Source organism: Filicampus tigris, chromosome 7, assembly GCF_054856515.1.
Source record: "Filicampus tigris isolate MCC_2025a chromosome 7, RoL_Ftig_1.0, whole genome shotgun sequence".
In the NCBI taxonomy this organism is placed as follows: Eukaryota; Metazoa; Chordata; class Actinopteri; order Syngnathiformes; family Syngnathidae; genus Filicampus; species Filicampus tigris.
Window position 1 is genome coordinate 25,885,688 of NC_141223.1, and position 21,360 is coordinate 25,907,047.

At 40.0% G+C, this 21,360-nt stretch overlaps 2 protein-coding genes across 4 annotated transcripts in view; both read left to right on the forward strand.

The window, feature by feature from the left end:
- Positions 1–21,360, forward strand: part of LOC147145377 (unconventional myosin-XVIIIa-like) — a 135,361-nt gene that overhangs the window by 34,990 nt on the left and 79,011 nt on the right. For 2 of the 3 annotated variants that reach the window (XM_086036572.1, XM_086036571.1), the window contains 2 exons: positions 13,219–13,284; positions 13,922–14,009. In XM_086036572.1, coding sequence (XP_085892698.1) covers positions 13,219–13,284; positions 13,922–14,009 — 154 coding nt within the window. Of the gene's footprint in view, positions 1–13,218; positions 13,285–13,921; positions 14,010–21,360 lie in introns of those variants that run through there. The other variant, XM_086036573.1, reaches the window with a different exon arrangement.
- Positions 1,929–10,635, forward strand: LOC147145378 (uncharacterized). Its single transcript, XM_086036013.1, has 5 exons — positions 1,929–1,980; positions 2,733–2,860; positions 8,515–8,547; positions 8,818–10,005; positions 10,546–10,635. Exons 1-5 carry the CDS (start codon positions 1,929–1,931, stop codon positions 10,633–10,635), a joined length of 1,491 nt encoding a protein of 496 aa, XP_085892139.1.

Here is a 21,360-nt window from a genome sequence, read left to right on the forward strand (position 1 = left end):
TTCAACCATCGCCTGTAAGTAACTTAGACAATTGCGTGTAACGAGCATGCAACATTTATATAGGAGCTGAATTGTGGCTGGTTGTACTGTGTTGTTGACTGAACACACTAATCGCTATCGCTAATGCTAACCGCGGTTGCTAATTGTTAGCATGTCTGCCTGTTTGTGGTTCATTCTTGTTCAATCGTCGTTTGAAACTAACTTAGACAATTGTGTGTAATGACATTTATATACGAGCTGAATTGGATGATTGTAGGTTGTTGACTGAACATACTAATAAGTATCGCTAATGCTAATTGCTATCGCTAATCGTTAGCATAGGCTCATCTTGTTCATGAGTTTCAAGTTTCTTTTGTTTCAACAATGACAATGATCTTCCTATTTTTTTGTGAAGAAAAAACTCTCTTACCCTGCTGACAGTTTCGTCAGTTACTTGCAGCCTTCCTCGGAGCCTTGTCACTGCTTCCATATGACGTGTCTAAAAACAGCTGACCGGGTCGGGGGAATCTTCAAAATAAGGCCCTCCGACCCGATCAAGGCTGCGCTCCAACCCCCCGCAAATGCGCTATATAAACAAAATTGTATTGTATTACTTTGCTCTGTACACGTCACGTGGAAGCAGTGACAGGCTCAGAGGAAGGCTGCAAGTGACAGCCGAAACTGTCAGCAGGGTAAGGGAGTTTCTCTTCACAAAAAATGGAAAGATCATTGTCATTGTAGAAACAAAAGAAAATTGAAACTCATTTAACGAATAAGAAGACAGGATGAACATTATTGGATCATCTTGTTCATGTCTATGAAAATACATGTGTATGTAATGCATAGATTAATAGTATTTTCTGTTTCTTGTGCAGTTTCACAATAAACAATAAACAGGCAACTTCGCTGCACACCTAGAGTCTGTGGAGTTTGTTTGTGAATGTTTAGCTGTTTGGATAAGCTGGCTTCCTCAACTAGCAAGGCCTTAACAGTCAAATTGTCTTTTGATCGTACGGTACTATTTTAATTACTTATTTAACAAAACATTAGACTTTAACCGTTTGAATTATCCATGCATTTTAATAGCTTTTAGGATGTATCTTATGTTTCTTTATGTGGGTTACAATAACATGTGAAATGATATAGAAGTAACTCTTGTGTTTATGATGTTTTGCCTCCCTCTGCAGGCGCTTTAGCACTAAAAGACATCCATCCATCCATCCATTATCTATACCGCTTATCCTCACAAGGGTCGCGGGGCGTGCTTGAGCCTATCCCAGCTGTCTTCGGGCAGTAGGCGGGGGACACCCTGAATTGGTCGCCAGCCAATCGCAAGGCACACAAAGACAAACATCCGCACTCACAATCACACCTAGGGGTAATTTAGAGAGTCCAATCAACTTACCATGCATGTTTTTGGAATGTGGGAGGAAGCCAGAGTACCCGGAGAAAACCCACGCAGGCACGGGGAGAACATGCAAACTCCACACAGGGAGGCCGGAGCCGGGATCGAACCCACGACCTCTCAACTGTGAGGCAGACGTGCTAACCAGTCGACCACCGTGCCGCCCACTAAAAGACAAAACATCATAAATACAAGTCAGCACAAACAAGCCATGACAGTATTGTGTTAATAATTTCACATATAAGTCGCTCCGGAGTATAAATCGCACCCCCAGCCAAACTATGAAAAAAACTGCGACTTATAGTCCGGAAGATACGGTATATCGTCATCGATATCATCGTCAATCTTGATTTCACAGTGTGTAATTTTACATTATCGAGTATTAGCACTGCCTCGAAAAGCCGACGGCCGCAAAGTATGAAGAAATGCAGAAAATCAGGGTGCATTGACGGCAGGGGAGGAGGAAGTGATAATCATTCGCCGAATCAGCGGGCAGTACCCGGTCACGGGGCTCTGTCCGCACTGCAGCCGGGCTGTTTCAAATATGGAGGAGTGTCGAGCAGGGATTCATAGCGAGACGCAGGTCCACGTCGTCCGTAGCCTGTAAATGGTTTGGGGTTGACAAGACTGGCGTCGGTGGAAATAACATTGTTAGATGTGCCAAAACGGTCACCGTGAAGAGCAATTCTGTTGCACCACGAGCCATATAGATTACGAGGAAAACTTGGTGACTGCGCAAGCACGCTAAACATAAGCTTAAACACCCACACTCAGAATACAGTCGCCGAGTTGAACCAACAAATATAAACGCACTCACGCACACACACACACAGTATTTTAGCGAGCAAGTCAAACGTGACAGCTCAGTTAACGACTAATCACGGCTCAGCTTCAGAAAAAAAGTCAGCCGTGATTGGTCGTTACCTGAGCCGTGAGCAGTTCTGATGTCATTTTCAGTCGACAGAAGTGACAAAATGGCTGCCCCCGGAGATGGCTGAAAACGTGTGGAATAACTCTTATTCCACAAACACAATATTTATCAGAATGCCTTGTCTCAACTAGTGGGCTTGCATAGAACATATTCGTTAAAAAAAATGGGGTTGACTTCCCCTTTAAGTGCCACTTTTACTGCATTTTTGGACTTGGGTTTCGTTGCGTTAGTAATACAGAAGGTCCAACCTGTACTTAACTTTGACTACATGAAGGCATGCAACCCATTAATTTCCTAATTTTAATAAGATAGTATTGCCTTGGTTTACTTGCACCCAAACACTCACGTGCAGGCTCAGTAGCAGCTGAGCTGACACCAGCTGTAGTGTCGCAGCATGTGTGGTGTGTCACTGCCAAGTGGACTGCGTGGGTGTTGGGTTGCTCAATGCAGACCTGCTCGGCCTGAAGAGAGGAGGTTCCTATTTTTACCCCTACTCGGCACCCTCATATCACAACAGCTGTCCCCAGATCTCCTGTCTGTCCGGGGTCAGGAATAGCCGGCCTATCAGTGCTCTCACCCTCTCCAGTCCTGCATGCTCTCTCTGTGCTCTGTCTCGCGTATTGCTCCCAGCTTTGAAAGTTTTACTAATTTTGAATCTGACCTCTGAAGAAACTGGATTTGTGGAATTACTTCACTAGCAGGTAACCTTTTGGAAATTAGTTTATAAAAAGTACAGGTCTTCTGAAAATATAATGAACTCTGGTGACGCTATTTTTAGAATAGTTACTTGAAGTAGTCAGCTTGCATGGCTTTTCATTCTGAAAGTAGTATCGAACACCAGCAGCCATTTCTCTTCCCATTAGTATGTTAACCATCAAACTATCTACCCTCGAGTTGGTTTCTCTGCTCCTAGGAGATTCAGAAGTTCCTTTCGATAACGCGCTGTGGGTTGGATTGGGAAATTTGGTAACGATTGGTGTCTGTAAGATTGTAAAGGTTAATTTGTACAGCCAGTTCAAGAAGGATTTTATTGTACAATGTGATACGTTTTAAGAATTTCGTCAGATTATAATGAAATATACTTCAAGGAAGTCATTTTCTTAACAGGAAAATAACAGGATGGATCGCTCACACTTTTATTTATTTTTTTTTTACAGTTGGAGTATATGTAAATGTTGGGGACTGTTCAACATGATTTTTTGGGTTAGAAATGTTTTATCTTGGTGTTGATATTGGAGTGTGCTATAACACAACTCCGTTTCTTTAAATTACTTTATATTATTATTACTTACTTATTATTATTACTTATTACTCTCTATACTTAACTTGCTCCTCATACTTCATTTCTTTTATTTATTACCCTGTTTAGTTATGTGTCATGTCTTTGTTTGTCAGGTGCTTGTTACTGCAAAACAAGTGTTGCTCATACTACCACAGACACATTCCTTGTGTGCTCTACATACTTGGCCCAAAAAGATGATCCTCAATATTTTTTAATTCAATCTGTATTTTAAGATGTAATCATGATACGTTAAAAGAATATTGATTTTCATGAAAAATGGATGTGCCTTGATATGTTGCTTCTTGCACCTGGGATCTCTTCCTTTAACGCATTAAAGCCTAAAGCGCCTTGCACAACAGCTCCCCAAAACCTAAGGTCTTTGGAATTACCCTTGAAAACCTGAAGTTTTCCCAGAAATTCAACACCTACAAAATAATTAATATCTCAGCCCCTGTAGCAGATACAAACATAATTCCAAAAGAATTTGAGACCTTAGACTTGTGGCTTGCACACAGGCCCGAGTTTATTAATCTTTACTGTTTCAATCGAAGATGTAAAAATAAAGTGTCAGTGCAAAAGAAGGACTATTTTTAATGTAAAAAATCGAGTGGTAATTACCATCTTCTATTCTGTTACTAAGACATCTATATTGTCATTGTTTACAAACATATCTTAACTATATATCACGTTCGACTGGTTCTACTGGTTCAAAGTCCACAAGCGCGTCGTCTATATCACTGACATTACTCATTTCAGAGCTCGCGCGATCGACGGGCGACCGCCATTATAACTCGCAAGAATTCCGGAACATCCTCTGCGGGCTTACGACGTCGTCACGTGTATATTCTGATGCATTTTATTGGTTAAGGTGGTTATTGGTATAATTAAATAATTTTTTTAAAATGTGTACGCTCTCTCTGCATTAAGGGTAGGAAGACGCAACAGCTCTCCCGGCGCTACTGGTAGGAACGTGGTTATGCGCTTCCGTCCTTAATGGGTTAACTCATTCACTGCCAGACATTTTCAGACCCACTTTTACCCGAACGTTTGAAAAAATTGGGAACAAAGTATGAATACGTATCTGGGATTGAATGGCTGGCCTGTGAAAAGACAAATTAATATGTCAATGGCAGTGAATGAGTTAATGATTCCATTTTATTTATGTGCGCTGTCGAGCGTCATCTGGTCAGGGCCAGTCATTTTAGGCAGATATTTCTGGTTAACCACTGATGGACATTAAGCATTCCAACATTCAGTCAACATGAGGCAGCTGCTTGTACCTTTGGATGTGACTCATCAGTCTTTTTTTTTTTTGTCCCGTTTGCAGCAATTACACCGCGGTTGTAGAATTTCTTAAGGGGGGGTATTTTAATTTCCATCCATCCAGTTTCTGTAGCGCGTATCCTCTTTGGCTGAATTTGTTTTAGTCTTGTGAATGAATTAAAAAGTGATGGGGACGTTATACTTTAGTTGCGAAACCATCTGTAGTGTGCTGGTCCACATAGCTGACTTCCATTATGTTGACATGGAGCAATTCTCATTCAATGCCTTGGCCACGATTGCACAACCAGTCCAGATAGAAAATGAATGGGACTATGAATTAAAATGAATTGCATTTATTTGTAAATATAATATAGACCAAAAAAATCAATCACTGCAACATTTACGGTTAGTTTATTTAGCTTTATTTCATTGTAATAGATCAATGATGTCGTCTTGTACCCTAATACAGTATGTTCGAGAAAAATAAAACCGCTCAAAACTAGATAATCTTGTTAAAAGCACTTACTGTATGTCCAATTTTGGATTTAAAAAAAAAAAAAAAATCACATTAATGCGGTGTCTGTAACGTGGAAGCCCCATTCAGATAAAAATAAGGAAAATGAAAAAAATATACATAAGTGTCATCACAGGACTGCGACGACAATATGCATAATAGTGTTAACCTATCAGACATTAAAAAAAAAAAAATCACAAAAAGCAGTCTGGAAGTTAGAGTTCGGTTGAAGTTTATGAATGCATTGAGATTGGTCTGACGTTATACACGTACACACACGCACACACATACACACATACACGCACTTGAAACTTGTTCCCAGGATCATAAACCTTGATGATGATGCCGATGGTATTATTTCAGCATCACCTCATGTAGCTGGTCTTTCCAAACTGGCAGACAGCCCTATACTACTTCTGTCAAATCCAAAATTAAGCTGCTTAGTCAGCGTGCTTTTCATTAACCTCTAACAAAACCCACTGACCCAGACCGCTAAACTAATAAACAGTACAACTATTATTATATATAGAGGTATTACATAAACCAGTATTTATATGCTAGTAACTACTGCTAGTATTTCTGTTTGTGACTAATAATACTTCATAATAATGGGAGGAGGGGCGTTTTAAGAGGGGATATGAATTGCTGTTCCTTCAGATCAGTAGGATTTAGCCTGACTGAATGGGACCTTGGTTTGTTCTATTGTTGTCTATTGCTTAGATAAAATGATTGATGGATGGATAGATACTTTGTTCATTTTGTGAGGGAAATTACATTGTCATTGTAGCAATTTTCACAATATACACAAATATAGGAGCAACCAACAAAATACAGGTGCAGTATAGAAAGTATAGGTCATAAATCCTCTTACCTCCAAAATCATCACTTTTTAGGAGACCCCAAAAACTGCACGTTTCGTCAATCATTAACATTGCATCGTCAAACACAGCAAGCTGTTTTCAATATTTTACATTAAAAAAAAAAAAACACCCAGGTGTGACCAGTAATATATTGATTTGTGAAAAAATTGACCAAATTGTGACATACAGTAGGAGGTTTTGTCCAGACACCAGCGATATTTTTGCACTTTTTGCATTTTATTTTTTTAAAGTTAAAATAGTGCTTCTCTTGCACTGACACGTTATTTTTACATCTTCGATTGAAACAGTAAATAATTATAAATTCTGCCTGTGTGAAAGCCACATGTCTAAGCTCTTTAATTCTTTTGGAATTATGTTTCTGTCTGCTACAGGGGCTGAGATATTCATTTGGAAAGTGTTGAATTTCTGGGAGAACTTCAGGTTTTCAAGGGTAATTCCAAAGGTGACCTTAGGTTTTGGGGAGCTGTTGAGAAAGGCGCTTTAGGCCTTAATGGGTTAATGGGTTAAAGCATGCGGCTGTGAGAGTCTTGGTGGGTTAGGTTGCCAAATAAGGCATTTATTCCCCTACATACGAAGGCCCTTTTACCGTGTTTAGCTGGACAACCAACAAAACTTTGCACTCTTGGTACAAAAATGAATTGCCATTCTAAAACCGTTGACAGACGCCAGAATGAGCGTGTTCACAAAAACGTTCATCAGACACCACTATGTTCAGTTCACATTCGCCCAAAATATGTTCAATTGTTCAATTTTCGTTCATTGAACTCAGGTACAACACTGCCAGTCTGACACGTGTTCCATTACTTTTGTTTAAATTAAAAATGGGTGAGTTCAAGCAAAAAGTGCTATCCTTCTGACTTGTGTGGCAGTTACCAATGTAAGCACCTGGGATTTAAAGTTTTTTTTAATCTATTAATCTCTCAATTATATTGGTGATTATGGATGAACCAGATTTAAAAAAACAAAAAACAAACAAAACATCTTAATTTCCAGCTCTTCATTTAAAAGCAGAACATATTTTCAAATTGACAGAGGTCCGTAACATGTTAGAAAATGGGAAAAAATGCTGATCATTGTTTTGCAATGTAAAAGCAAATGTTTTATTTTCATTCAACACAAACGTGATCAGTCTGCTTTCACGGAGGACTACAGAAATCAGTGAATATTTTCTGCTGAATAAGATGAAAATTTAGTCCATTATCAAAATAATTATCGTTATCGCTTAATTTCATAATCAGTTAGTTGTCGATCAGATTTTCGTGGCTCAGATTGAGGCAGAGGTTGTACCATCCTGACCATGTGCCTTAATGTGCATCTATTCTGTAAATTCAACTGACCCAATTTCTTTTACAGGGAACATACCTTAAGTTAAGAGTTTCAATAAGAATGACTATTATCACGTTAAAGCATTCATTTATTAAAACTACAGCCAACATTTTTTAATTATTACCGCAGAGAGCCTCATTATACATATGGGCTAGTGTTGCATGGGATACCAGTACTGTACCTTGACTTTTCAGCGTAAAAAAAAAAACAGCTTGATACTAGGGGTGGGCAATATATATCGTCTTCGATATCATCGACAATCTTGCTTTCACGATGTGTAATTTTACGTTATCGAGTATTAATGCTGCCTCAAAAAGCGAGTCAGCCGACGACTGCAAAGTATGAGGAAATGCTGAAAATCAGTGTGTATTGACGGCAGAGGAGGAGGAAGTGATCATTCGCCGAATCAGCGGGCAGGACCAGGTCATGTGACTATGGCCGCACTGCAGCTAAGCTGTTTCAAATATGGAGGAGTGTTTAGCGGGGATTCATATATATATCTCTATATATATATTACTGGTTTATTTTAATTTTAATTCTCACATTCTTCCTGACCCCACAGCCCATGACAGCAGATCAGCCAACATGGCATTCTCATCTCGTTTTTCCTTCTGGGAGCAAAAGGGAAGTCTCACTTGGAAATTTCACTAAGGAACCTAACCTAGCATGGTGTTTTGCATTAACACACGGACACTTGTGGCCTTTGTGTGTCAGATGATCTGAGATTTTTTGAACGTATGCATATTTTATTCATTTATATGTGGTTAAATGTGTCTTAGTGTTGCACAAACAACTTAGGGTTTATTGCAGTTGTCTTAGTTCTCTTAAAGCGAATGAAGACAGCCATATGCATGTTTTGTGGTTTGCATGGGTTGGTGGACAATGCTAAGTAGTAAGATTTTTATATGCTCTCATTTGTATTAAATTATTTAGGTCAAAGAGGAGAACAAGCCAGACAGCAAAAATGTGAGTGATTTAATTTGGTAGTAAGATACATTAGTCACAATATAACAATTCAGGTGTGAGTTAGGTTTGTCATTAAATTTACAATTGTTTACCAGTACTAATAGTAATAATAATAAAGCATTACATTTCTCTATCAAAATAAAATGAAGACTTGACATTCTATGATTTTTGTTTGATATGCATTTGAATTCAGTATCAAAATCTGCATGGTTAAGTACATGATACTTGAGATTCTTTCTTATATCTCCCCTTTTTCTTCTCTGTGAGTAGTCAGATAGTGATGGGCTGTCCAACCGGGCCAAGTCTGTTTCTGCTCTTGACCCTGGAAGGGGATTATACCGGGCATTGAGCCCCCCAGCCGTTACTTCTTCAGAAGTCATTGGTCGAGTAAGGAGTCCCTCGCCACCTAAAGTCAGAACACCTGTTAAAGTGCCAGAGCGCTTCAAAAGCCCTGAGCCATCATCATCAACATCATCATCATCATCATCATCATCATCATCAAAGATGGCAGAGCGATTCGCTAGTCCTGAAGCAAGCCATAATTCTGTGTGTCCAAACCTTGTTATGAATGGTAAACATGAACAAAATGGTGTGGATAAAAGCAAAGTCAATGGCATTGCCAAAGGTCATATCACAGCACCATGTGCCAGCTTGCCCAACTCTACAGATGATCAAGGTTTGACTCGCAAGAAAGTAGTGAAGGTAGTACGTCGTGTTGTCAGAAAAGTCCTGCCGTCGGGGGGAGAGGAAACAGTTGCACCAGCACATGCATCAGAAATTCCAGAAGTAGCCAGAAATGGTACTGCTCCAGCTTCTGTGTCCAAGGGCCCTTTGATGTCTGCATTCTCCTTTAAACATGAAACCATCAAAACAGAAGATGACATTTCTCGGGGCTTGACCAACTTGATGGTGAGAGGGAGGACTAGGGAACCTCGATCAAGAATACGTAAGGATGACCATCTGGAAACAAAAGAATTGGATAAGAGAAATGAAAACAAGGAGGCCAAGCAAGCTGAGACCAATGAAGAGGTGAAAGAGGATACAGTCTCCCCAAAGTCACAAGAGGGCAATATGTATCCTCCAGTCCAGTCTCCAGTAGTTCCTGTGACTGAAGCGGGCATGCATTCAAATAAATCTGTTCCGCATTTTACCAAATCCTCCCATTCCAGACCTACATCTTTGCCACGGGTTGTTGGCTTTATCCCAGCACCCAAGCCTACGCCTTTGTGTCCACCTCCAGGCTTTATACCGATCACTAGACCAACAACTTCTTTAAAATCCATCCCTAGCAATGTAGCAATTGCAGCAGTCCCAAAAAAGACCTCGCAACAGCCACCATGTTCTATGTCAGCCAATCTGCCCGAAGCGAACCGTCCTCATCCAAGTGTCAGCTCTGGCCCACTGCCTCCTCCACCAGAAATCAGTCCCGTTCATCACTCAGCTGTCAGAAAACAAGAGGTATTGTTTAATTACGTTTACCTTAAAGTGGGAGTCAACCCAAACATTTTTTTTCAAGAATATATTCCATTCAGGCCCGCTAGTCTAAACAAGGCATTCTGATTAATATTGTGTTTGTGGAATATGAGTTAAGCAGCAAAATGCACCTGTTTTTAGCCATCTCAGGGCGCGGCCATTTTGTCACGTCTGTTGACTTAAAATGACATCACAGTTGCTCAGGTAACGATCAATCACAGATCACCTGTTTTTTTAAGATGAGCCATGATTAGATTAAGATTAGATTACATTTTATGAGTAATTTATGTAGACAGTCAGTTAATTCCAAAGGTTTTACATACTGTAGTTCTTTCAACTGGATATGTTTGGTAATGTTTTTGAAGGTACTTTTATCGGTATAAAATTGATGCGTGGTTTGTTCCTACTAGCTGACTGATACTTGAGCAGGTAATCATTTTACCTGTGCCGTCTGGTAATCGAAAATTAGTTTGTAATGTTTGCATCAGTGCCCTTGTAGTGAATGTGATACTGTTTGACCTTTAGGAGACAGCGATCAGTCACACCGAGGAGGCTCAAAAACGGCTAATGAGGATCTTCAGTGCCCCTGTAAATGTCCTCACTTGCATTGTGTGAAGTTTCTTGCATACTGTTTGCAGTGAAATTTTTAGGATGTGTTTATTGTAAACACCATACCGCATCTCTTTTGGAATGCAGTATTGAAAACTTAAACTAAATAAGCATGTTGAACTCCACTGGTTGTCGTAGCTATTGTATTGCTGGTTTTCTGTCTGTGATTTGACATCAGTACAAGGGATGGCGCTACACCGGGGCTCAGGGAGGCTTTAGCCCTGTTATATGTAGCCCCAGCTAAGCCCCTCCAACATTTTACTTGATATTCATAAATATATTCATAAATTATTTTCTTAGCCCTCCTAATGTGTTGGTCAAGCCCACCTTTAGCCTTGGGCAAGAAAACATTCTGGAGCTGTGCCTGCATCTGCATCACTGAATATTGCTACTTAACTTGCATTACTAATTAACCTGTGGTTGCTATGCCTAATATGGTTAGTGGTTGCTATGCCTAATATGGTTAGTCGTACGATATATATTGAAAGGGAAACAGAGCAAAGGAGAGTGAAGGCAGAATGTCTGTCACGCCTCCCGTCCGTGATTGCAGTGTATCCCCTTTGACTTGATCCCTTTGGTCTCGACTTCAGTACTAAGTCTCTCTGTTGTGTCTCCTTATATTTCAGTTGCTGGTTCATTCTCACCTTTCATTGTCTTCTCAAAGTTGAAACAATTACTCAAGAATATAAACAGTTTAGAAGTGCATTATATTTGCACCTATTACAAATAAGAAACAGGCATTCACACAAACAATATTTGACAGTGACTATACTGTACAAAGTCTACCCACCCCTGTTCAATTGTCAGGTTTTTATGATATTAAAAATAATGAGAGCAAGATATTCATTGTGGCTCTATGTGACAATGCAGTTGTAGTTTTAACAAGACATTTATTATTGCAGGTGTAGTTTGGAATTGTGAAGGCATTTTTTTCTACCTCATTTAGTGACATGAGAAACACCTCTTGAATTTTTTCTAAGACTAGTGCTATTAAGTCATTTGTTTATATGTCCGTAAAGCATATTCACAGTGTATTTAAGACTTGTCAATTGCACATTTTTGAATTTTTGTTTTGTTTTGCATTCTCTTCATCCAATCTTCCATATTGACCTTGTTTTTTTTTCTTTTCCTCCTTTTTCTCTCTCCCTTTCACTGGCTTACTCACTTTGCTCACATTGGCTGTGATTGTCTGTCTGTGGCTGCTACGGCTAAGCTGGAGCCACCAGTCAGTGTTTCGTCTCCTGTCCAATCTGCCGCCCTTGTAGCCTCACAGACCCCAAACCCGCTCCACGTACCAGAGCTCTCCAGCTTTCCTCTGGGCCACCTTACAGGAATTTGTACTCGAATGACTTGTCAGAGTGTAAGGCCACCATTTCTTCTTTCTTTCCCTCTTTCCTCCTATCTGTTGTAATTCCTATATTTGGCTCATTTCACATTTGAAGGTTACCATTTTAATTTTCTTGGTCGCTAATTCAGCTTTCAAAGCACTCATTTATATACTCTGCACTCTGCACATTATTATCAAAACTACATTTTTTTCTGTGTGCTTGTTGATAATATAAATTGCTCCTATTTGGTCTTTATTGTATGAGGAAAAAAATCTTTTCACTCTGTAGCTATGGGCTGATTGCACAGTTATATTGTGGCCCAGACTTTTTTTTCTTAATTTTTTTTAAGTGTATTAGAGTGTTCAGTTTACAAAAAATATAATATTTCTTTTTCTCTTGATAGTTTGGTTATGATATCATATGATATAAATATCATTTTCTGTCCTAATCATTTGGCATGAGCTTTCTTTTTGTAATACACAGGTGTGACAAAATATAACTGCTCCTACTGATTGGGTGACAGGAGATACTTGCATGGACTTCATATCTATAAAAAAGGGATGAAAAAATTATCTCATGTTATACAGTACGTACACGTTTACACAATGATCCTCTGACAGATGCGGACTCCATAGTGGTATATTTGAACACAAACATTTGTATGAATGGAATATTCAAGCTGCCGAGCCAGAAAACCGGTCAGTGGGTCATTTTGTACGTGATAAACGATAGACGGGAAACAAAGATAGTCTAAGCATAGGCGGAAGCGCATTTTTTCCGTCTATGTAATCGTCTATAGTCCATGGCCGTGGTGAGGCTTCCATTTCCCGTTGGCCGTGGTGAGGCTTTTTTACAGCTTCTGGTTCCTTAAAAGGAGACGTATTTAGTCTGGCCGTAGCGAGGCTTCCATGCCACGGTGAGTCTTTCGTATCAAATTTCACTAACGGGGTGTGGCTGAAGTTGGACGACGGAGATGCTAATGGAAGATTATCATTTAAAATGATAGTCAGACCGACCTATAGGCGATTACCCTTTGGCCCGGCTTGACAAAAAGGCGGATATACGGACGCCGGAAGGGTAGTGAGGCTTCAGACGGAAGACGATAAATGGACCGGGAAATTTTAGTAAAATGCCTGCTTCTGGTAATGACATTTTACATATTTCAAAACTACTGCCTGTATTTGATCAACTCCGCTTGTTCCCATGTTTTCTATATTCTTTGCTCATGTGTAAACTTTGACCTCTTCTTGCTGGCCAAAAGGGATCCGTGGAAGAGGACCCTGTATCCCTCCTTCAGGCATCTCGTGCTACTTCTAAGCAGTCCCAGGTCTGACCTACACGATGCCTGAGTGTATCTCTCCACATCTGTCCCATGATCACGAATCACTGTTCAGTGCTGTGTTGTATTCACTCATTTTGCCTGCTGAATAATGTTTTTCCAAATCACCTTTTTGTTGTCAATAATCATGCCTAAACTTTAAGGGGACATATTTTGGAAAATTTACTTTTGAATTCCTTGTTAACAAATAGTGCCTCTGGCGTGCCTACTCACCCATCAAATGTGAAATAAACAACAGGAAATTTGTTAGCTGCCTGTGACAGTGCATCTAATTCACACAAAAATTTCACAGAAGACTGTCAGGCATTTTATTAACTGTTTTAAACTGTGGAAATAATGCATAAATATGTCTCCTTTAAGATGTCCTTTGATTATTTTTCAAATGTGATCATTTATGTGGCTTATTGAGTTGTCTGATTTTTCACACACATATTGTACGTACGACTCTGAAGGAGCATGTATTGCTCAATGAACTCTCAATCTACCGTTATCCACTGCATGATCCACCTTTAGTTAGGGCTGGTATTGAACTGGAAATACCAGCTGTTGCAGAAAGACGCCAGGCTGACTTGAAGTTGTCTCCTCTCCTTCATGAAGCCTTGCTGACTTTTTGTCTCTCACTCAGGTAAAGACGGAGGAACAGATAGCAGCAGAGCAGGCTTGGTATGGCTCTGAGAAAGTCTGGCTGGTCCATAAGGCGGGCTTCTCCCTGGGTGAGTTAACATGTCTTTGTATAATATGCAGGTACTACAGACGCACGTACAGTTGTGCGCATATTGCCCTGATTTCAATCATTACGAGATGATCCTGTTTCTCATGACATCCACCTACTTGTGGGTCGCAATGGGGGGGACAACAGCATGCAGTATTATGAACTGTGAAAATTAGCGTAGTTTCCCCCAAAGTTAATTTGCCTTTGTATTCAGCCTTTGTGAAAGTCCTGGATTGTTGAGACATTACCGTAATTTCCAGACTACAAACCGCTACTTTTTTCTCATGCTTTGAACCCTACGTCTTTAAATAAGACGTGCTTAATTTATGGATTTTTACTAACGAGCTTCATGCCGCCAGTCTTGTCACATATGACCTATGAAATTACCGAACACAGTTCACACTCATACTGAATCGTCGTATCAGCCATTTGTGTAATTCAGTGGGAGTCTTGAATGATGATGAGTGACAAGAAATCGTTTACCGAAACTGGCCGCATGTGTACAAAGAGCAACTATTGCTGACATTTGCCAGCGAATCTGTACAGACTGGAGTAGTTTACAAATATCCAGTATTACCACTGGGCTTCGAAAGGCTCGGACTGCGTGAAATCATGTATGTGACACTGGCTACGTTTAAATGCACAAAATTTCAGCATCACATTTAAGATTGGAGCAAATTATTTTGACATGCGCAGATGACCAAATCTACCGGAAATAGTAGTAGAAGAAGCAGCCGTACCGACTTCCGTGTCAACAAAACATAGCTCCGTCCATTTCTACTTTAAACATTAGCCTTATTTCACATATATTAGCGCTGTTATGTTGAGTTAACACTTCCTAACAGAGCTGCAAATGTACCAGTTCAGTCTTGCGCCTACCGTGTCTTTCGCTTGCTCTGCTTCAGCTTCCGGAGGTAACAGAAACGCGTATACTGATGTCACAGACATCCACGGCGTGCACGGTAAAGACAGTTTGTGCCGAAATTTCGGAAAAAGTGTTTTCATGCGCGCCAATCGTATTATCAATCGACGTAAACCACCCCTCTCGTTCAGAATAAAATTTTGATTGCAACAGGTTTGATCGGGTCAGATTATTCAGAATGGGGTGTGTACATGGAGCATTTTTATACTGATAAATCTTTAAATCCGAAGAATCCGGAAATGCTAACGGAAGCCTGTTTAAAATCACAGGCGGACCGTCCAATAGGCGCTTACAATTTTTTTCGGCCGGACAAAAAGGCGGATGGATGGACGTACGGCGGAAGGGTACCCTTACTGTAGGCGGTAGGCGATAAACGAGCCGAGAATTTTTAGTAAAATGCCCAGCTCTGGTAATTATGATACATTTACAATCTGGTAATTATGATACATTTATGATAGATGATACAATTATGAACATTTTATTTAAATCTTGAATACATGTCATGCACCACACATCAAAGCTTTGCACATGGCTAAATATTTATTTTGAACGTGTTTTAAGGTAAGATGCCTTGTGAAGTGATCAGTTTTCACTCCAAATTCCAATCGATGTATCAGTAGATGAAAAAGTGTTTATATGATTTAATCATTGTTTCTTGGCAGTTAGAGGTGAAAGTGTTTAAAATTGTAACCAAAATTATTGCAGTCATCAGTGTTATCACAATATTTTTAAATGAAATATGAACCAAAAATGTTACATGCATCTTAACGCATATATATATATATATATATATATATATATATATATTATGTATATATATATATATATATATATATATATATATATATATATATATATATTTATGTATATATATATATATATATATATATATATATATATATATATATATATATATATATATATTTATGTATATATATATATATATGAGTTAAATATGTACAAGTTTTAATTTGCAGCCCTCTACACTTTATGCACATTAGAAATGGAAACGGGGGACTTCCCGACGAAAATGATGAAAATTTCCCCAAAGTGAATTTAATCTGCAGCGAATTGGGTAAAGACGAGTTGTAAGCGGGCACCAATGACGTCTAAAAAGAACAAGAGGGGTAAAAAGTCAACCCCAGAACAAATTGAGGGCGACGGAACGCAGCTAACAGATCAAGCTAACGATTGCTGCCCCGGGGCTGGCCGAGGGGCCTCGCCCATCACGGGCTGTGAAATCGAGGAAGGAAAGGTTAATCTGCTGATGTTGTTGAAGGAGCTAAAATATGTCGGAAAAGAAGTGAAAGAATTTCAGAAAGACACGAAAACTCCAAGACATCAGAGGTGAGCTGGACAAAGCCAATGCGGGACTTGGTGAAGTTGAAACCAGGGTTGCTGGGCACGAAGACAAGTTACAAAACTTTAACGAAGTACTGGACGGGATGGTGACAATGCAAGAAAAACTGAATGCTAAAATGCTTTCTCTGGAGGCGTACTCGAGGAGGGAGACTCTGAGAATATACGGGATTCCGGAAGGTGCGGAGTCGGGCACGCAATCCATGATTTGTTTTGTGGATGAGATACTGAAAGCTAACTTGGAAATTCCCGATTCGACTACACTGCAAATCCAGAGGGCGCACAGGGCAGGGCCATCAGCCCCACTGGTTGGCGCCCAGCCCAGATCAATCCTAGTAAGGTTTCTATGCTTTACGGTCAAAGAGGAGGTGCTCCGTCTAGCATGGCAGAAGAAGGGATTTGTGTGGAAAGGCAATAAAATAAACATCGATCACGACTACCCGCCGGAAATTATGGCCATGAGAAAGGAGTACACGGAAGCACAACGGATCCTGAAGGACAACAACCTGCAATTCCGGACTCTCTACCCAGCCCGCCTGAAGGTGTTTTATGACGAAGGAGTGAAGATCTACGGAACGGTGGAGGAGGCGACGACGACGGATATGGCGAGACGTGGGTTCCCGGTGACAGTGCTGAAGCCACCGGCAACGCTCAGCGAAAAACTACGGAGGTGCGCGTCGTGGAAACAGACCGCGGGGAGGCGTCATCGACAGACTCGGGAAGCGATGGGATTCAAGGAGAAGCTGCAAGTAACAGACGGGATGAGAACTAGAAAATCTTTTTTAATTTGGACTATATGGTAAAATGGAAATAATGTCGGGTAAAAACGGATGCGGATTATCAATAGTAGAGGTGTCATCACAGTAGAAGGCCCCCCTGTTACAACCAAATGCAGAGTGAACAAGTGAAAGTTGTTTCTTTTAATGTGAATGGAATTCTGAACGTGATCAAAACAAACAAAATATTGTCTAAACTAAAGAAAGGAAGGGCCCAGATTGCTTTGCTCCAAGAGACACATATGAGCCATACAGATAATCTGAGGCTGAGAAGAAAGGGTTTTAATTTTGGGTTCTCTTCATCGGATAAATATAAACACAAACAAGGGGTGGCTACGCTTGTTTCAGGGACACTCAACTATGAACATATATGTGAAATTAGCGATGAGGAGGGTAGATATGTAAAGACAAAAGGAAAAATTGAGGGCTCTGAAATAACTATTATTAATGTGTATGCGCCACCAGGGAGTGATTGGCAATTTTACAGGAAGATTTTACATTTAATGGTTGATTCTCGGGTTTGGTTGTCTGCGGTGGAGACTTTAACTTTAGGCTTGATCCCAAACTGGACTCCACAAATCCAACTAGCCGAATTAATCCGCTCATGAGGAAAATTAAATCTTATTTGGCAGAAATGGGGGTAATTGACATTTGGCGTGAGTTGCATACATCCCGCAGAGATTATAGTCACTTACTCTAACTCGTTTAAGGTGTACGCTAGACTTGATTATTTTTTTATGTTTAATGTGGACAGATTTAAAGTTACAGACTGCGACATTCCTACAAGGGATTTGTTTGATCATAGTCCTGTATTCCTGACTTTGCAGATGGATAAGAAGAAACGGTCTACGTTGTGGAAATTTAATTTTAACATACTCAACAATCTTGCCAAAGTGTCTAAAATTAAGGAAGACATGAAAATATTTTTGGAAATAAACGACACGGGAGAAATCTCACCCATTATTCTGTGGGACACGCTTAAAGTGGTAATGAGGGGCAACTTAATTTCCATAACCTCCCATTTTAAACGCCTCAAAGGGCAGAATCTTGCAGACCTGCAGGCAAAGTTGAAATTAAAAGACAGGAGGATATAAACAACCCAAATCCCACTGCAAAGCAGGAAATTAAAAGGGGTAATTGATGATATTTACACACAAGAGGCCCAAAAAAATCTAATTTTTCTAAAACAGAAATATTATGAGTTGGGTGGGAAATTGGCAAAATATCTGGCTTACAAGTTGCGTAGACAGCAAGAGGATAATTCAACATACAAACTTAAGAAGCCAAAAACTAATATGATGGAAACTAAATTGGATAAAATTCAGGAATGCTTTGAAATATACTACAGGGATTTGTACTCACAGCCAAATGCCTTGGAAGAGAATTACATAGATGCCTTTCTTGGCTCTCTAGATTTACCCTTGCTCTCTGATTTGCATAATGAGAATCTGCTGAAACAAATTATAGCAGAGGAAGTTTATGCAGCAATCTCTAGGTTGAAGGCAGGAAAGGCAGTAGGACCTGATGGCTATGACTGTCATTGGTATCGTAGTTTTAGACAAATTCTAACCCCACTAATGTTGAGAACATTTAATTATGTTTTACGAGAGGGGAAAACCCCACCTTCGTGGAGAGAAGCAACTATATCGGTTATTCCAAAAGAAGGGAAATACAGGAAGGAATGTGGGAACTATCGACCGATTAGTGTTTTCGACCTAGACTACAAACTGGTCACGTCCATCCTTGCCCGAAGATTGGAGAAATTGCTACCCTACCTCATTAATCTGGACCAGACCGGATTTATTCGTCACAGACAAACAACTGATAACATGAGAAGAATATTGCACATTATGAATGATGTCCACAAGAACAAAACACAATCAATTATAGGGAGTCTGGATGCCGAGAAGGCCTTTGATTCGGTTAGATGGGCCTTTCTGTACAAGGTGTTGGAGAAATTTGGTTTCGAGGACAAGTTTATTAGAGTAATCCAGGCGCTGTATGACAAGCCATCAGCCTTGATCAAAATCAATGGGGATCTTTCTGGAGTCTTTCTTTTGAAACAAGAGTGTAGGCAGGGCTGTGCAATTTCACCTCTTCTATTTGATTTATTTATAGTGCCACTTGGTCAAATGATAAGACAAAATATAAATATCAGAGGTATAACTAAGTTGGGAGTTGAACACAAAGTGGCAATGTTTGCTGATGATGTACTGGTCTGTCTGGGGGAGCCAGAGAGCACATTTCAAGAATTGATGTCAACCCTGACCAAATTTGGTCAGCTTTTAGGTTACAAAGTTAACATCTTAAAAACACAGGTGATGACTCTAAATTTTACGGCCACTGAGGCGTTACGGAGAGTTTTTAAATTAAATTGGGAAAATGAGAACATTAAATACTTAGGGATACGACTGACCAAGGATCTCTCAGGGCTCTTCCAGGCAAACTATCAACCAATATCACTCAATATTAAAGCAGATATACACAGGTGGAATCTGGTCCCCTTCCTGAGCCTTAGCTCAAGGATAAGCGCAGTTAAGATGAGTGTACTCCCTCGCCTGCTTTATATATTTCGGAGTTTGCCTGTTGAGGTGAACGAGAATCAATTCAGAGAATGGGACAAGTGGATTTCCAGGTTTATTTGGCAGGGCCATAAACCTAGGATCAGATATGGCACCCTTCAACTCCCGAAGGAAGGTGGAGGTTTGGGCCTTCCCTCATTAAGGAATTATTATTATGCTGCTCAAATAACTCCTCTTCTCTATTGGTATAATGACACATACACAGCTACATGGAAAATGTTGGAATGTGCTCTATCATCTCAATTTCCTATCTAAGCTGCGATAGCAGATAGAGGTTTGATGGAACATTTAGAATAAGAAGGGGAACCCAGGGTTAGCCCGCACGCTTCGGGTTTGGCAGAAGGTGGTGAGTTTTTGTGGGACACACAAGATGCTGAAGATATCTAGATGGTTTGCTTACGACTCGGACTTTGCCCCCAATAAACTTGACCCTAGCTTTGAATTATAGGAAAAGAAGCAGGGCCTCACAACTTTTTTTTCACTTACTCACAAAAATGTTGTCCACAGCTTCGGGGCCTTGCGGGACAAATATGGTTTAGCGCAGAGTGAATTTCACAAATATTTGCAATTGTGGTCATATATTACACACAAATGTAAGCAGATCAACCTCTCAGCCACCGAATCTGACTTTTACCAAATACTAAAAAACACGATGTCTGTGATTCCCACAAAAACAATTTCTAAATTGTACATGGCCTTATGGCGTGCCACTACTGACAACACTTTGTACATTAAACAAAAGTGGGAGAGGGAGTCTGGGTTTAGGATCTCAGATGAGACATGGGGCAATATCTTGTCCTTCAGATGCTCCTCAACCCGCTCTATGGACTGCAGGGAGCATTGCTGGAAGAATATTATCAGATACTTTCGGACCCCATACCAGGAGAAATACAAGGGGGTGGACAAGCCATGCTGGAGGGACTGTGGCTCGACAATTGCCAACCAGTACCATGTATTTTGGGACTGTCCTATGGTGAACGATTTTTGGACGGGTGTCCAGACGTCTCTAAGTGTTGTATTTGATTAGCAAATTCCTCTGAATTTTGATGTCTTATATCTTGGTCATGTTATTATTTTGGAACAAAGGAGAGAGATGAAGTTACTGCTAATGCGCCTGGTAGCGAGTAAGAAGTCAATTACAAGATGATGGATGAGCCCAGCTCAGCCCACATTAGATGATTGGTTTGGGATCATTTTGGAGATATTTAGAATGGAGAAGTTGACTTATCAAGTTAGAATCCAGAAGGACAAATTCTACCAAATTTGGGGCAGGTGGATGACTTTCATTTCTCCCAAAAGATCTGACTTTATTTGATTTTGAAGACTCTGGTCTTAACGTTCCAAACTCTGCTGTACATTAAATATACTTATCTTTTTTTTCTATTTTTGTTTGCAAGACAGTGGCGACGGACGGCATCCGCGCCCCATGCGCTCAGGCTTTGTTCGTAGTTCTAAGTGTAATGCTTTAAACTTGAAAATGTGTTTGACTTTTGTATTATGCAAATCTGGATCGTAACATATCACCTCATTTCAATGGTAAATTGGTATAGCGGTATTTTCTCAAGAAGAATGGACATTTTTAGGGATGAGCAAACTGACTTTCTCGCATTGGATGCACTATATATGATTGACTGGGAATGGACACGTAATAGACACGAAAGGTGAAGGTGTTTTGTTCTGTTTCTTATGTGAATATGTTATTCCAGTGTTTTC